At 39.5% G+C, this 14935-nt stretch overlaps 1 protein-coding gene across 13 annotated transcripts in view; it reads left to right on the top strand.

The window, feature by feature from the left end:
• Window positions 1-14935, top strand: part of Elavl2 (ELAV like RNA binding protein 2) — a 230341-nt gene that overhangs the window by 100382 nt on the left and 115024 nt on the right. For all 13 annotated transcript variants that reach the window (XM_045132399.1, XM_045132325.1, XM_045132362.1 and 10 more), the window contains one exon: window positions 11031-11134. In XM_045132399.1, the coding sequence (XP_044988334.1) occupies window positions 11031-11134 (104 nt within the window). The remainder of the gene's footprint in view (window positions 1-11030; window positions 11135-14935) is intronic.

Below are 14935 nucleotides of genomic sequence, written 5' to 3'. Positions count from 1 at the left end.
GAATTATTAACTTGATATGAGTACGACAGATAGGAACCATCAATGGCACTAGTATTAAGAGCACCTCTGGCCTAGCTCTTTTCCACAAATGAGATTCCTTAGTTGATGTAGGCCTCAAGGTCATAAAGGTGGTATCTCAGGAAGCCTTCAATTCCTAGCTCAGAAGAACCCATCTGTCCTTGTCCTAATTTTGAAATGTGTTTACAGAATTGCCATGTAATACTATCCAAATAGTTGAGTATAGAAGTTATGTCCCTATCATGTGATGCTTAATATTGTTTAATCTGGTGCCATAAAAGTACAACATGTACCCCAAGAAAATAAGTTCTGTAGCAACATATGAGAGAGAGCACCAGTCTCCTGTTAGGATGAATAAAAACTTAGGTAATTGTCAATATGCCCCTTTTAACTTTATTCATGGATTAAGCTATAGATTCATGGCTATACTTGAGGTGATAGAACTGGAAGTGAGATTATTATGTTTAGCTTACTTGTTTTATGGGGAAGACATATCTAGAATCAGCATTAGTGGTTTGAGTGCAGTGAAATCCTTGGCATGGAATTGAAATATTTCACTGTTAATACATGATAGAAAGGCAAACCTCAGTGTTCCTCTCATTCAGTGAGAAGGTGTGTTTAACTGCAGTCTGATGCCAGCAATGCTACCTGTCTTCCACATGCTAAGGAGTCCTTGCCTAGGTCATCTTTCCTGAGTAACATGTGGATTTTAGACTTTGGAGGTTTTGTAATACCACATCTTTTCAAGTTTTAGATAAGGTGGTTTGTGAAGAAATGCCTATGTGTGATACGAATGTGGCAGTTGGAGATGCTGCATGTATCACTTAATATTTCTTTTTAGAAGCCATCTTTTAAGTGATGGGCAAATTTCCCTGTGGTCTAAGTGGTTTGTTATAACATGAGCTGTCCCTTAGCAAAAACAAAGTGGATGTTTATTTGCATCAGGGTACTTTTGTTAACTGCACTTGTAGCCATGGTTCCCATTTGAGCATGTGGACTTCCCAGTTTGCCCTACTGGTTGTGGCCCTCTGGATTCTTCACACCAGTGCTGTAGAGAGCACTTTCTTGAGGTCTGGAAGCTATGTCTACAGTGTTGAGTTAGGCTTCTTTGCACTCAGCATTTATACTCCAATGGCCTGAGCAGTCTCTGTTTGGGGATTTATCCTATATGCCAAAATGGGTGCTTTGATGTGACTTTTTATATTTAAGAGAAAGGAAGAAAAATATATTCTTCATACTCCTGAAAATGTTAACTGCCTTTATCCATTAAATATAACAAGCCAAATATCCTCTATGAAGAGGAATCTTATTATTTATGCCTGAATATGTATTGAATGAGGACAACAGAAGTCCTTTGGAAGTTTAGTTTATCTTGGCTAAAAATATCCCTAATTGAATTCAGCTTTTTCTTTGTCCTGAAGTAGAAGCCTTGTACATACCACTTTGTGGTGGTTACTTTAAAGTGAAATGTTTTTCATGTTATTGAACTTTTTCTAATTATGTGATGTTACTCACTGTTTGCCTTGTAATGGCCCTGCCTCCTCCCTTCTTACTCTTTTTAAGTTGGTGTCACTGTATTATGTGTTGGACGCAGTTACATACATGCATTTAGAATTCATGCATAGCCTTGTGATCCTTGCATATGATGTCAAAGTGAGGTTTATTACTTAATGGTACTTTCTTTCCATTTCTGTTATCAACATCTTCTGTCTACCTGTAATAACAGTGCAACTGGTTGAGGGAACTTCAGAGCTGCACATTTTTACAGCAATGTAAAAGAGGCCTCAAAGTCATAAATCTTACCTGGGATAGTCATCTTTGCTTGTGCCTTTTGGAGGTGAGATAATCAGTCTCTGTTCGATAACCAGTGGGTAGTTGCATGGCTACTGGTGGGTGGCACTACATTCTCTCTGGATACTCACCTATAGGTCAGTAGGTTCCTTGCCTCCTTGCTTCTCTTACATAGAAAGGTAAGATGTTACCATGCAGGAAATATACATCTCCTGGGGCTACAAGAGGTTGCCTTAAATTTTTGATTTTTATTCTAGAAGGTCCACTGTGGGATAGGGCAACTGTTGAGAAGTGTAGTTTTGTGTGAAAGAGCTTGCATTGTTGGAGTCAGTTATGCCCATCATGAACCTGGGTGCCTCTGGCCTAGGCTCAGAACAGGAGTGGATACCATGGAACAGGTATGTCTTACCCAGATGAGAGGTGGTCTTTGAGAATATGTAGAGAGGTAGGCTTTTGTCCTCTACTTGGTTTAGTCTAGCATTTCCTCAGTGATTGCTCCAGACCACCAATATCGCTGTCCCAGGTTTCCCTATCTCTCAGTTTGACAAGTTGCATGGTGTGTCCTTGCATTGTGGACGTCATACACCTTTCCCAGGGCAGGCCTACTCTCGGGAAGAATCAGTGTTTGTGCCTATGTAGACGGCTTCCTGCTTGGGGTAATTTTTTGTCCTGGTCATCTCCTTCATACTTCTCCCCATATGCTCCTCCTTCATGTGATTATTTCTTCAATTTTCTTTGTCAAGAAAAGCCCAAATTTCATCTCTTGACACACTAGAGAATTCTGTTTTTCAGCCTCATCATTAGTTAAGCACAAACACTCAGTGACTCACTTACTGGTTCCATGTTCATTAGGTAACTCCCATCTCCTGTTGATGTTGGGATTTTGCATTTTTGAGCATCTTTGGGAGCAGTGACCGTGTGGTATTGATCCCACCTCCTTTTCTACAGCTAGGAAGCTGTACTCTGTGTATGAAAGCTTTTTAAGCAATCTGCTGAGGAGAGAAGTGCCTTGTGTGGGAGAGAGCCTTGGCAGTAGCAAGCATGTTTGGCTTTAGTGGTAAGATTTGCTTTCTGGGTTTCTGGAAGAGGAGTATGCAAATCAAGCCCCATTTAAAATGCGTCTTGTTATAATGCAGCTATCTCTCCTCTATCTTTTATAATGATGGGTTTGCTTTGAGGATTTGAGTGGTTTGTGCACCTGCAGAATGCTATTCTTTTTCTTTCAGGCCTTTTCATTTACATGTGGTCTCTTGGCTGGATTAAGAAAGAATTGTAAAGTTTCAATCAATTGATTACATGACAAAGAACAAGAAACAAAATGTAGGTATACTTAGAGAGTTAAGTTTCTGGTTGGAAAGTTGTGATATTTTATGCATAGGAACCTGCTTCAAAATGATTTCCAAGCCTCACCAAAGGCAGTGAACTCCGAAAGACTGGGTTTGTCAAGGTCAGTCCTAGTTTCAAAACCTAGTTGCCATTTACAAGTTAGTGGTATGACTGTGAACAAGCTAGTGAGCTCCTCTGGACCTCCAGATAAATTCTGTGATGTATCTGCACAGAACCTTGTTGTGCGAATAAAGTATTAGGAATCCTGTAATGTAAGGACCATAAGTGTTCCCAGGGCAATGTTAGGCCATTTGTTTCCAGCTAGTGATGTTCATGCATCAGGAATGGATTCTTCCCTACAAATGTACTGACCCATTTACAGTGGAAGATTTGGGCTGTTAAAAGTTTTAACTTTTGGGCTGGAGAAATGGCTTAGTAGATAAGGCATTTGCCTGTGAACTCTTAGGACCCTGATCTGATTCCCCAGGACTTACACAAGAGGAGGTATATGTGTCTGGAGTTCTTTGCATTGGCTGGAGGCCCTGGTGTGCCCATTCTCTCTTTCTCTCTGCCCCCACTCTTTCTCAAATAAATAAGTACTTTTAAAAAAATTTTTAACTTTTGGCTAAGGAGGAGATAGATTTTCTTCTTTAACGTATACTTTAAAAAATATTTCTAGCAGGAGTATTTATCATGTGATCTGGTAGTTTGCAAAATCTAATATTTTTTCATGAACTTGTGGGCAAAATAGGGACCTGTCCATAGTAGTTGTAAGACTAATAGAATTTCAAAATGAATACTGAGCTCATTGAAGTACTTAAGGGCTTTAATTGTTCTTGCAATATCTGAATAAAAACTGATCTCTTCCAGAAAGAAAAAGCCACTAAGAAGCTGTAAGGCTTCTAGATGGACTGCTTGCTGAGTTCTTTGTGTGTGCACATGCGCCCATGTGGAGATTGACACCAGCTGGCAGTGCAAGCAACAGCAGATGCCCCTTTTTACTACTGCAGCTAACTGGTTTCCTCCTTTACCACAATCCTATTTTGAGGATTTACTTCCTTTACCCTCACCCCAAATGATATTTACTTGAACAACTTCATTGCCTTTCAAGTAAGCCCAAGATGAAGCAGATAGTAAAGTGTGTATCTGGAGGCCTGCACCTAGTTAATTATCCCTAGCAAGAAAAGAGTACTGCATCAGAGACAAACCTTTCTATGAGAGGAGGTTGGCATTAGCTCAGAGTTGTAAATATCCTGACTTTCTTTAAACTTTATGGCCTGATTTTCTGGCTACCTGACATCCCTGTGGCTTCTGCTCATACTGTGGTGGCAGCCCCATTATTTGAATTTTTTGAATTGTTGCTCCTTCTCTTTAAACAACTACCAAAATCTCTAAGTAATGCTGATGGATTAGTCTCATCTGAAATCTTGCATCTAGAGGAATATTTTCTTTCTCCAGATAAAGATAAATTTTCCTAATTTTTCTGGTTTTAGATGCAAGTCCTTGATGAGAATATAGAGGATTAATGTGCTGTAGCTGTTCTTCATAGCCTAAAACCGAATCGTGTGGGAGTTTTTAATTCTGTCTGGAAATGTGATGTATTAAGAATCCACACTTTCGCCAGCTTAAGCAAGGTTATGCTGCATTGCTAGCAGATTCATAATTACTGAGACTAGAACTATAAGAAAATGGAGCTTTGACCACTTGCATAATCGGAACAGATATGACCATTAAAATTAACTCAAAGACAAAATGCATGGTGCAGAGGACATTAGCTGTTCTCTCTAGAATTAGGCTGCTTAGGTAACATTTACTAAATAATCAATATTCACAACAGATTTCAGCAGAAATGTTATAATTTAAACTCTCTTTAATATCCCCATATATCTGAAGTTCCAAAACCATGAAAAATATTAGGTCCTTAAAGTCTTCACCAGCTTTAGTAGTATTTGGGCAGAAGATAAGTTTTGGAGTGAGCCATCTGCTTTCTGTATTGTATGAGCATCTAAGTTGAGTTCTCAATCCTTGTGATAATTCCACGTCATGTCCTTTGGGAAGCTGGTGACAGTGCTTCATGTACATAGAGTTGGCATGGACTGTAGCACACTAATGGGATCTTGACAGCAAGGAGGAATGTTTGTGTGACCTGAATTGGTGGGAAAGACAGACTGCATTGGAGGAGATTGACTAAGTCAGGACTGGACATTTGGAAAGAAACTTAATTATGAGGATTGCATACCTCTGTCCCCAGATTCTCCCAGCCTTCTCCCCTGCCTATGTTAGGTGTGTGGTTTTGCTGATATTAACGTAAGTTCCCTGGTGAGGTCTGGAGCACACTGCTCTGATGCTAGAGCCACAGTGAACAGCGTGTCTGAACAGACACATGATGGGTGCCCAGGAACAGCAAGTCCATCTGAAGAAAGATAGCACACTCACAACTTCATTGTGTGCTCGCAGGAAGTACAATGAGGGTACTTATCGTTATTAGAAATAAGAATTTTCCTCCCTTAGAAATCAGACTTCCCCCAAATATAGTTATTTGTTCCCCTCCATTTGTTAAGATACATAGTTTTACACAGGGCCTGTTTGGAGGTAGCAATACATTTATATATTTATTCTTGTTAGACCTCAGGTGAAAACACTTTGTTTGACAAAGGACCATAGGTAACCTGCTCTGATAACTGTGGGATTTAAAAAATGATCCATGCTGCTTTTGTTCTGTTATTTCATAAAACATTTAAATGAAATAATAGATACACATCAATCACTGTAGTCACCTCTTATTGTTGATTCAACTACCAGGTTTTTACAGAATTCACTCTGCATTTTATTTGACTTGTACATGAGTAGTCTCGGCAGACTTAATTATATTAGTGAAAAAGCACTTTCAACAAAATTATATGCTGACATCCCATAATTCATACTTACAGATTTGTGAAACAGATTTATGTAAATCTATCAAATTACTCTAGATGACATTATTTTTTTTAAAATAGAGATTTCATTTTAGCAGTATTTATAGACTTTTTCTGAGAAATTTTACATGAACTATTTTAAAAACTAGCTCATATCACTCCTTATGAAGGCATAATAATGTAACATTTGAGTATCTTGTGTACATGTTCTGTAATCCATCTGGTACAATACAGGGACACAGAGAACATGTTCATCAGGGCAACTCTGAAGCCAGAAGCTCCTTGGAATGACACTGTGTTGCTTTATTTTTCCTGTTTCACACTTTCCCTCACTGAGCGGTTACTTCACAGTATGTGGTAAGGCCACGGTCAGAAAATAAGGTCAGTTTGCACTTGCTTAGTTGTAAAGTAGGACAGTGTTTATGCAAGTTGTCTCACTATATGGTAAAATAAGGCATACCATAAGTGCTTTTGGGGTACTATGGATGAATGGTGAATAAAGAACATTGGTAATGGGTACCAGGATATGGTTTCAAAGACTCTGAGAATTGGGCAGTTCTGGAGGCCTGTTCCAAATCTGGCAACTTGAGTGTCCATTTTAGCGGGGGGTGTGCGGGGGGGGGGGGGGGGGGGGAGTTGTGTAGGACTCTAGGAAACTGAGCTGCAAAAACCAGTAAGTAAGCAAAAACCAGTGGTGATCTTGGTAGCAAAGGCATGGTCAGACTTGTCTTTTAGGAGTTTATCCAGGCAACATTTTAGTGGAGGACAGCTGGACTTGGAGATTCCAGGAGCCAAGGGAAGTGACTGGTCAGTTAGGGTAGTATAGCAATAATCCAGGTCAGAAGAGCAGTGGAAACTCATGCTGCTAGCGGGGGAGGAAAGGGGAACTGGCAGGATGACCTGATGGTAGAGCTGGAGCTGGAACAAGGCCAAGGATGGAACAAGCTGCTCTGGAGCTGCTTCCATCCAGTCTTACACCAAATACTACCTCATGAAGCCCACCTGACCACTGTTTTTAAGAAGGAGCTCTACTCCTTCATTCCGCTGTCACCCTTGCTGCTTGTTTCTCAGTTCAGATTTTCTTCTCTCAGAATGCAAGCTTTGTGAAGAGGAACATTGGTCTTATCTTACTTTTTTGCATCCTTAGGGCCTACAAAATGTAGGCTTTCCATCATCCTTGAATGAACGGATGCTAAATGTAGGCAAAAAATACGTAGTTACTCTTCCACAATTTCATGTGCCTCATTTCATACTGTAACATGAAATTAATGTGTTGGGGTTGTAATCAAGAATATGATAGTCTGCTGTATTTAGCTTAGGACCTATGGGGATAATGTGATATTCTGAACATTGGTAGTAATTTGAAATAGAAAAAAGAAAAGACTAACTAAAGTGACCTTTGAACAAAACAGGTCCAGAAGTTTGTGCATTTTTAATTAAAATATGCAATTGCGTTTTTAATTAAAGTATGCTATGAAAAGCAATGCAGGTGGTAGGGATATGACCGATGCTTTGAATTACACACAGTGTGGGCTACATTGGAGTTTACTGTGTTTCCCACAGAAGCACTTTGTCACTACACAGATCCTCTTCCTGTTCAGCTTTTCATACTCTTGATCCCACACTATTTGCAGTGGTCTTGTGTGACACCATTAGAGGCTGTCGCGTGTCAAAGCTCTGTGCTGGCTGGTATTGCCTGTTGTTGGAGCAGCTTGTTTGTAGTTGAACTAGTGAATCAAACTCCTTGAGAGATTGTGGTCATAGGTAGCTAGTGATGAATAGTGTTGATCCTGTTCTTCATAAATTTTTGGCTTTTATATTAAGATTTGTTTGACAAAACCTAAGACTCTTCCTCAAAACAAAAATTTAAAACAGTTTTCACCAGAATTTCCTTTCAATGAAGATTGACTTCCTTAATGTTTATACTTGGAACTTAAATGTAGAGCTGTATAAAGTTTTTAGAAAATGATTATTAGTTTGCGGATAATAAATATGCACATTCTAAAAAGTTCCTCTGAGAGTTAGGAAAGCTGAAGCTTACTTTTCTTACCTCCCCTGGGGTCTTAAAGAGTCCAGTGGGAAGACTGTGCTCTGGTGTTTGGTTTACTGCTGCGTTTACTACCTTTTTAATACCTACATATAGCCAGAAATAAACATAATGTAATATAACATTTTTGTCAAAAACTAACAGCATAAAAATTCAAATAGTGAAAATGAACTTTGCACAAAATTTATAGAAATAAGACAGTGGGCAACAGAGAAGTGTCTTTTGGGGGGGGGTAATAAAACAGTCTGAAAATACCTAGTGACCTTATAGTTCAGGCATATCATAGAGTCTTGGGAACTAAGAATGAAAATGCATGGTGAACCTGTCCTGCAGTTGAAGCACAGTTTTACCAGTCCATACCATGCTTCTTGGTGTGCAGAAGCTGACTGACTTTGCCAATGATATCTACAGTTGTCATTCCTACCTTTCAGAGAATGTGGCTATTGAACATGACAAATATGAGGCTACAGCTCAACAATAGATTACCACATAGCTGAAAAGAAAGAACACACAATCTTTGATGCCTTTATCTGTTTTAGGCTTCTGATACATATTTACTGACTTGCTGGCTCACTTAACAACGAAAATCTGTATTTCTATTTCATTCATCACATGCCAACATCTTAATGTAGTATGCTAAAAGTGCATTTAGGTGTGGCTTTTAGCAACAGATGACTCCTTTCATGTCATCCCATTCTAATTGATGGATGACATTCTTCCTGATAGTGCCAAATCAGAAATTTTATGAGGAGAGATTATATGGAGAAAAGTATGTATTAGTATAATAAATAGCAATAGAAATTTGATTTGTCAGCCCAACTGGTCTTGAGTGCATGACAGGCAGGTCAAAGGACGGGCTCTGTGATGGTGATGTTTATGGTACTTTGGTTAAATATATGGGGCTGTTTTACCTTCTTATGGCTTCATTTTGAAAACTTTCAAGTGCCCACAGCATACTAATAGTAAATAGCCTAGAAGGTAGTTAAATAGGAAGGAGCAGAGCACACTTCTTTCTCCCTGTGAACCAGCCCCATCAGCCACTGCTGTGTTCCACACTTACCTCAGGTGGCCAGTGAGCTGGTCCTTGAAACAGTAGATAATGTGAAAAGATACCTCCAATCATGTCTCAGAAATGTGCCTGCAAAATGGTGTCTTCCCTGTGAGGTCTCTTCATATACTCAGACCTTTGGTAGCTTGGCTCCTCTCCTGGGACATGTGGCCCAAATTATTTCATTCCAATAAAGCCTTGATGGCTCAACCTGGTGGTAACTTACACTCAGCAGGATTGTAGAAAGCTGCTGTCTGTGCTTCAGCAAAAACCAACAGTATCAGAATCAAGGAGTGTGGGGTTGAAAATCACAGTGGTTATATGTTACTAAAATGCAGGTGGAAGAGTTTGTTTGATTTATTTTGTTGTACAACAGTGGTATGACAAAACTGTACTCTGATGTTTGATTTGCCTTTTCCTTTTCTCATTGTATTTATAACATCTTCCCATGTTAGCCTTAAATGAATATGCTCCAGGTCCTTGACTTATAGTCCTTTCCTTGTCATCTTTGACTAGGGTGATGCACTTTTAACAGTACAAAGTGATGTCATACTTGTCTCAGCACACATAAGAATCATCATTTTTGGGATAAGGAAGGTGTGATCCTGAGAGGTTAAGTAATTTATTCAAAGTCATACAGTTGGTGTTGCAGTCCGGTTTGCATTGCTGTTAGAAATCACCCAACCAAGAGCAGCTTCTGGGAAAAAGAGATTTATTTTGGCTTACAGGCTTGAGGGGAAGCTCCACGATGGCAGGGGAAAACGATGGCATGAGCAGAGGGTGGACATCACTCCCTGGCCAACATAAGGTGGACCACAGCAACAGGAGGGTGTGCCAAACACTGGCATGGGGAAACTGGCTATAACACCCGTAAGCCCGCCCCCAACAATACACTCCCTCCAGGAGGCATTAATTCCCAAATATCCATCAGCTGGGAACCTAGCATTCATAACACCTAAGTTTATGGGGGACACCTGAATCAAACCACCACAGTTGATAAATGGCAGAGCCGGGATTGGAATCCAGCTGTGTCTATTCCTAAATCCTATATTCTTTCCTTAAGTTGGTTCATTGAGCAGGTTTTTGCTATGTTCTACTTTAAAAGAGTAGATGCTAAGTTTTTAAATGGAGTGCACACTAAAATAAGCAGCATAATACAAAAAACATGTAAGTTAGTAATAATTATCAAGAGTTTACTGTGCATAATTGTATGCGCTGTCTTTTTATATGACTGGTTCACTGCACACCAGCATCACCTCAAGTGCATTAGTAATGCATTGTGCTATGAAGCTGCCTTAATTATGCCACTAGGTTGTAGGGAGATTTCAACTCTATTAGACTTCTGTGAGACTACCATCCTATTGCATTCTTGACGAAAATGTCATTATGTGGCACATGATCATATGCACACATCATCAACACATGATCTTTACCATTTTAATCTCTGAAGTAATTGTACTTTTGTTAGAGTATAATTTACCCAGTCCTGACAGGTTCTTGGTTGATATTATCATTTTCCATTTTATAGGTAAGGAAACTAGAACTGACAAGGTCTTGCCACTGAGTGCCTTTTGTAACTCAGGGGAGATGTACACCAAGTTTCTGATACTGAATGTGGCCTTGGAGCTGGCATGCTGTGGCTCAGGAAGGCCATGTGTAATGGAACATGTTGGATTTAAGTTTTAAACAGCACTGCTTACTAGGCTCTAACTGATGTTTAAATTTGCAAGTATAATAAATTAGAGATGAAAAAGTCTACATGTATATTTCTGAAAGAATTAACCGGAGTTAATTAACAGTTGAGTGAATGACAAGACCAAAATGACAGTTTGTTTCCATTAACAGTATAGAACTAATACGTGTTTTTTCCCTTTCCTTTCATTAGGGCAGAGCTTGGGATATGGCTTTGTGAACTACATTGACCCCAAGGATGCAGAGAAAGCTATCAACACTCTGAATGGACTGAGACTTCAAACCAAAACAATAAAAGTATGTTGTAACATTTTTAAAAAATTTATTTATAGAACCAGAGTTAACAAAATCAAGGCTTATTTGTAGTTCTTTCCTTTCTTCACTTTTGGGGCTCTAGAAGCCCTTCCCTGGGAGAGATAGCAGAGTATTTTTGCACTTGGTACACAACTGGGAAAACCCTTCATGAGTACTCTGCATGAGTACTGCCATTGAGGAACAGGCAGCAGTGCTCTCAGACGAGCGCTGCATGAAGCCCAGGGAATTAGGTCCTTCCCATGGAGAAGCTGCCTTATCCTGTTGCTTAAGGGCTCCTTAGACTTGTCTGAATTCTGTTTGAGGCTTTGCAAATTAGTAAGTGTGTCACACCTTCTCATCTCTCCCGTTTAAGAAGGTAAGTGATGGTGACCACAACTTCAGTGAACGGGTGTGGTGTGATCTAAGACAGCCTTCTTTATGGCAACTGAAACTTGAATTTCATAAACTGAGTTCTAAAGCATTAATTTTTTTAAATTTGAAAATGTAAAAACAAGTTTTAGTGTACAAGTCATGCCAAAGCAGGCAGGATTTGGTGGTTGGGCCATAGTTTTACTCAGTCCTAACAGATTCAGCTTTCTCTGAACAGATGGACTTATATTTTCTCTGAACAGATGGGCACACTGGTCATTTTTCCTTTCAAGATGTATATATAGTAAATAATTCTGTGGACATTCTTATGTTTGGTGTTTTTTAAATTCTTACCTGGATTGTTAGGATAAGAAATTGATCCAGTTTACAACAGAGATTTCTTTTCCTTTAGAAAATAAAAGGGATGTGTCCTCCAGCAAATCGTCCATCCCTGTACCATCAATTTTCTCTCCTGCCCGGTGTGGACAAATCAATCATAGTGTGCTATCTCATTGAATCTAGATGTGGTTCCCAAATATTTTTCAAAATAGTGTTCCAGACAGTCTCTATCAATTGACTCAAGTTGGAGCCTGTTTTCCACCTGTGATTTAAGAAGCCAGCTCAGGCTATAGCCTAAAGTGGTAAGAGGAAGTTAGTCAAGGCTGACTGCAGCATCCGTCTTGCTTAGAGACTTGTCTAGAAGATTTCTGCTCTTTTTTTCCCCCCCAGGGATCAGGAAATGCAGTGTCTTTTTTTGTGCTCAAAAGTTACTTCTCTGAATTGTCAGTTAAGGTGATTTGTTAGCGCTGGGTAGTTTTGACACCTCATTCTTTATATTTATTGGCCCATAAAAAATTTCTGTCAACTCTTTTCATCTAGAGGAAGCTGTATGGTGGCCTTCAAATATACTTAGATATAAGAGTTCCAAGAATTATGGATGTTTCTTGATAGAGAGAATGACCAATGGGAAGATACATCCTATAATCAGAAAAGGAACTGGTCATATTGTTATCAAAATTGGAGGAAAAACACTAAGGAAGTATAAGATAATAAAGACAAGTTTGTCTTTGTCTTCTTATCTGAATTGCTTTTTTTTCTAATTGTCTACACTTTTAGGCATAATTTTGTGTGGATATTATCTCTTTTTGATATTTTTATTTATTTGAGACAGAGAGAAAGAGATAGAAAGACTGGTGTTCCAGGGCCTCCAGCTACTGCAAACAAACTCCAGATGCATGTGCCACTTCATGCATCTGCCTTATGTGGGGAAACAAACCTGGGCCCTTTGGCTTTGAAGACAAGTGCCTTAACAGCTAAGCCATTCCTCCATCCAAAGAGATTATCTTTTAATAGTAGTAATAAAATCTTAATTGATATGCAGTATCATATTGCCAGGCCATTTTGTGTATTATATTTCCTGCCATGTATTTAGACTGAACTAACAGGAGTTCTGGAAGTCATTTGGTCTTAGTGCTGAAAACCCCAGTTGTGAAGAAGAAAATGGCATATATGACTGAGTTGGCTTGTCCCAGGAAGTGATTCTTTTCTTAATTCCAGAAGTAACCAATCTTATTTCATTTTTAGTGGGTCACTTATTTTGCTATACATAAAGATCCAGAAAGAGGTAGAAATACATAGGAAACAGATGACCATAGGAGAAACATCCACATCCTGTAAAGAGATCATTGATGACAGCCACTTCCTTGCTATCCATGATCTGGCTTTCTGTCTTCAGGGCACAGCTGCTTGGTCCTTGAATATGTGGAAGAAAGGACAGTAAAGCTTTATGGTTTTTCTGCAGTGACATCTGCTACTTCCAAGGTTCTGAAGTGTGGGTGTTGGGGTGATGGGTAAACAGTAGGCTACTTCTCTCCCATCCCCATTTGGTTCCTGCAAAAAATATTAACAGCTGGTATCCTCAATTTGGCCCAGATTCCTCTGAGAGGCAGAGCAGACCATCCTTCAGGAGTATATTGTGCAATTTTCCTGTTTGTTTCTCCCCCCACTATTTTCAGTTATGTATTATATTCTTAATACAAGATCTTGAGCTAGGCTTTTCTGGTGTTAGCAGCCCTAAGTAAGGCTGGAAATTCCACTGAAGTTTTTCCATTTCCCCAGTCCATCCTGATGATGGCTTTCAGGCCAGTCTTACCCCTTTATTATTATTGTTTCTCACTCTAAATTCTGCCATGCTTCATCCTCCTTTTACTGTACCATTTGGCTCAGCTTGGGAGTCCTGATGCCAGTGCTGTACCCTACTGTGGCCATTGGGTCTGATTCCCAGCCTGTGTGTGTGTTCTGAGCCTCATACTTCCTATGGACCCTTTCTCATTTTTAGTGGAATTTTGGCCATCTTAACATTTGGAGCCCATCTGAAGTTGTGTTTTTAGCTGCTGCCTTGCCGGGTTGTTTCAACTTATGTTGGGTTCTCCTTTCTTTCAACACTTTGCTATTTACCACGAGTAACCACAGAACTTTTGGCATCACCATGCATAGTGAAAGTAGAAATGCTGCTCATCTTGTAGTTCAGCCAACCTGTGCAGGTGAAGACAGAGCTATGACCCAATCCATACTTCTGATGTCTCTACCACAGGTCTGCTCTTACTCCCTGCACTCCTTCAGAAGGCTACAGTGGGCTTTGTACAAGAGTGTCTGTGTACTTCTTGAATTGAGGCTTCTATCTTCCAGGCTACTCCCCAGTGCTAAAATTCCTGGTTATTGGAATATTGAAACAGTGACCAAATCTGGCTTATTTAGAAATTTCTTGAGTTTCCTTACAGCATGAGCCCAGTCGTTTCCATTTTTTTTTTTAATAATAGATGTTGTGCTAATCAGTGACATATATTAACTGACTGCAAGTCCCTAAGCACTGAGAGATCCTCAAGCATTCGTTTCCAAACTTGCTGACTTCATAATCAGGAGAGGAGTGAGCTAGAAACAGGTTCTAGGACCACCTTCAGTTTATAGAATCAAGTCTTAAGGTGAGATTTAGCACTCTGCTTCCTGGAAGCTTCCGGAAAGCGTCTTGAAAGCCTAGTACTTAAGAACCACCAAAATGGTCCTTTAAGAATTTGTGGATTCTCGTGCCCTGCCCATGTCTCAAAAGTTGCTTTGTCATGCTGTATATTCCCACCTAATACTAGCATGTTGGGCAGTGGCTACTAATAAAAGTCACACTACAAAATCAAAAAAAAAAAAGAAAAAAAAAAAAAACTAGCCCCGGACATAACAAAAGCTCAGCATGTAACAGGAGAGATAATATGGAAACAGATAATTAAAATTCACTGCCATAGTCTCCATATAAGGTGTTACAGTGTCATGTTTTCCAACTACAGTAGTATTACTGTACATGGGTACAAAAAGTGATGTCATAGACACTTAAATACATACAACTAAGTGTGATTCATTATTCTCCAACATCAATTGTATTATAAA

Source organism: Jaculus jaculus, chromosome 1, assembly GCF_020740685.1.
Source record: "Jaculus jaculus isolate mJacJac1 chromosome 1, mJacJac1.mat.Y.cur, whole genome shotgun sequence".
NCBI classification, from domain to species: domain Eukaryota; kingdom Metazoa; phylum Chordata; class Mammalia; order Rodentia; family Dipodidae; genus Jaculus; species Jaculus jaculus.
This window is presented reverse-complemented; position numbering and strand designations above follow the sequence as displayed.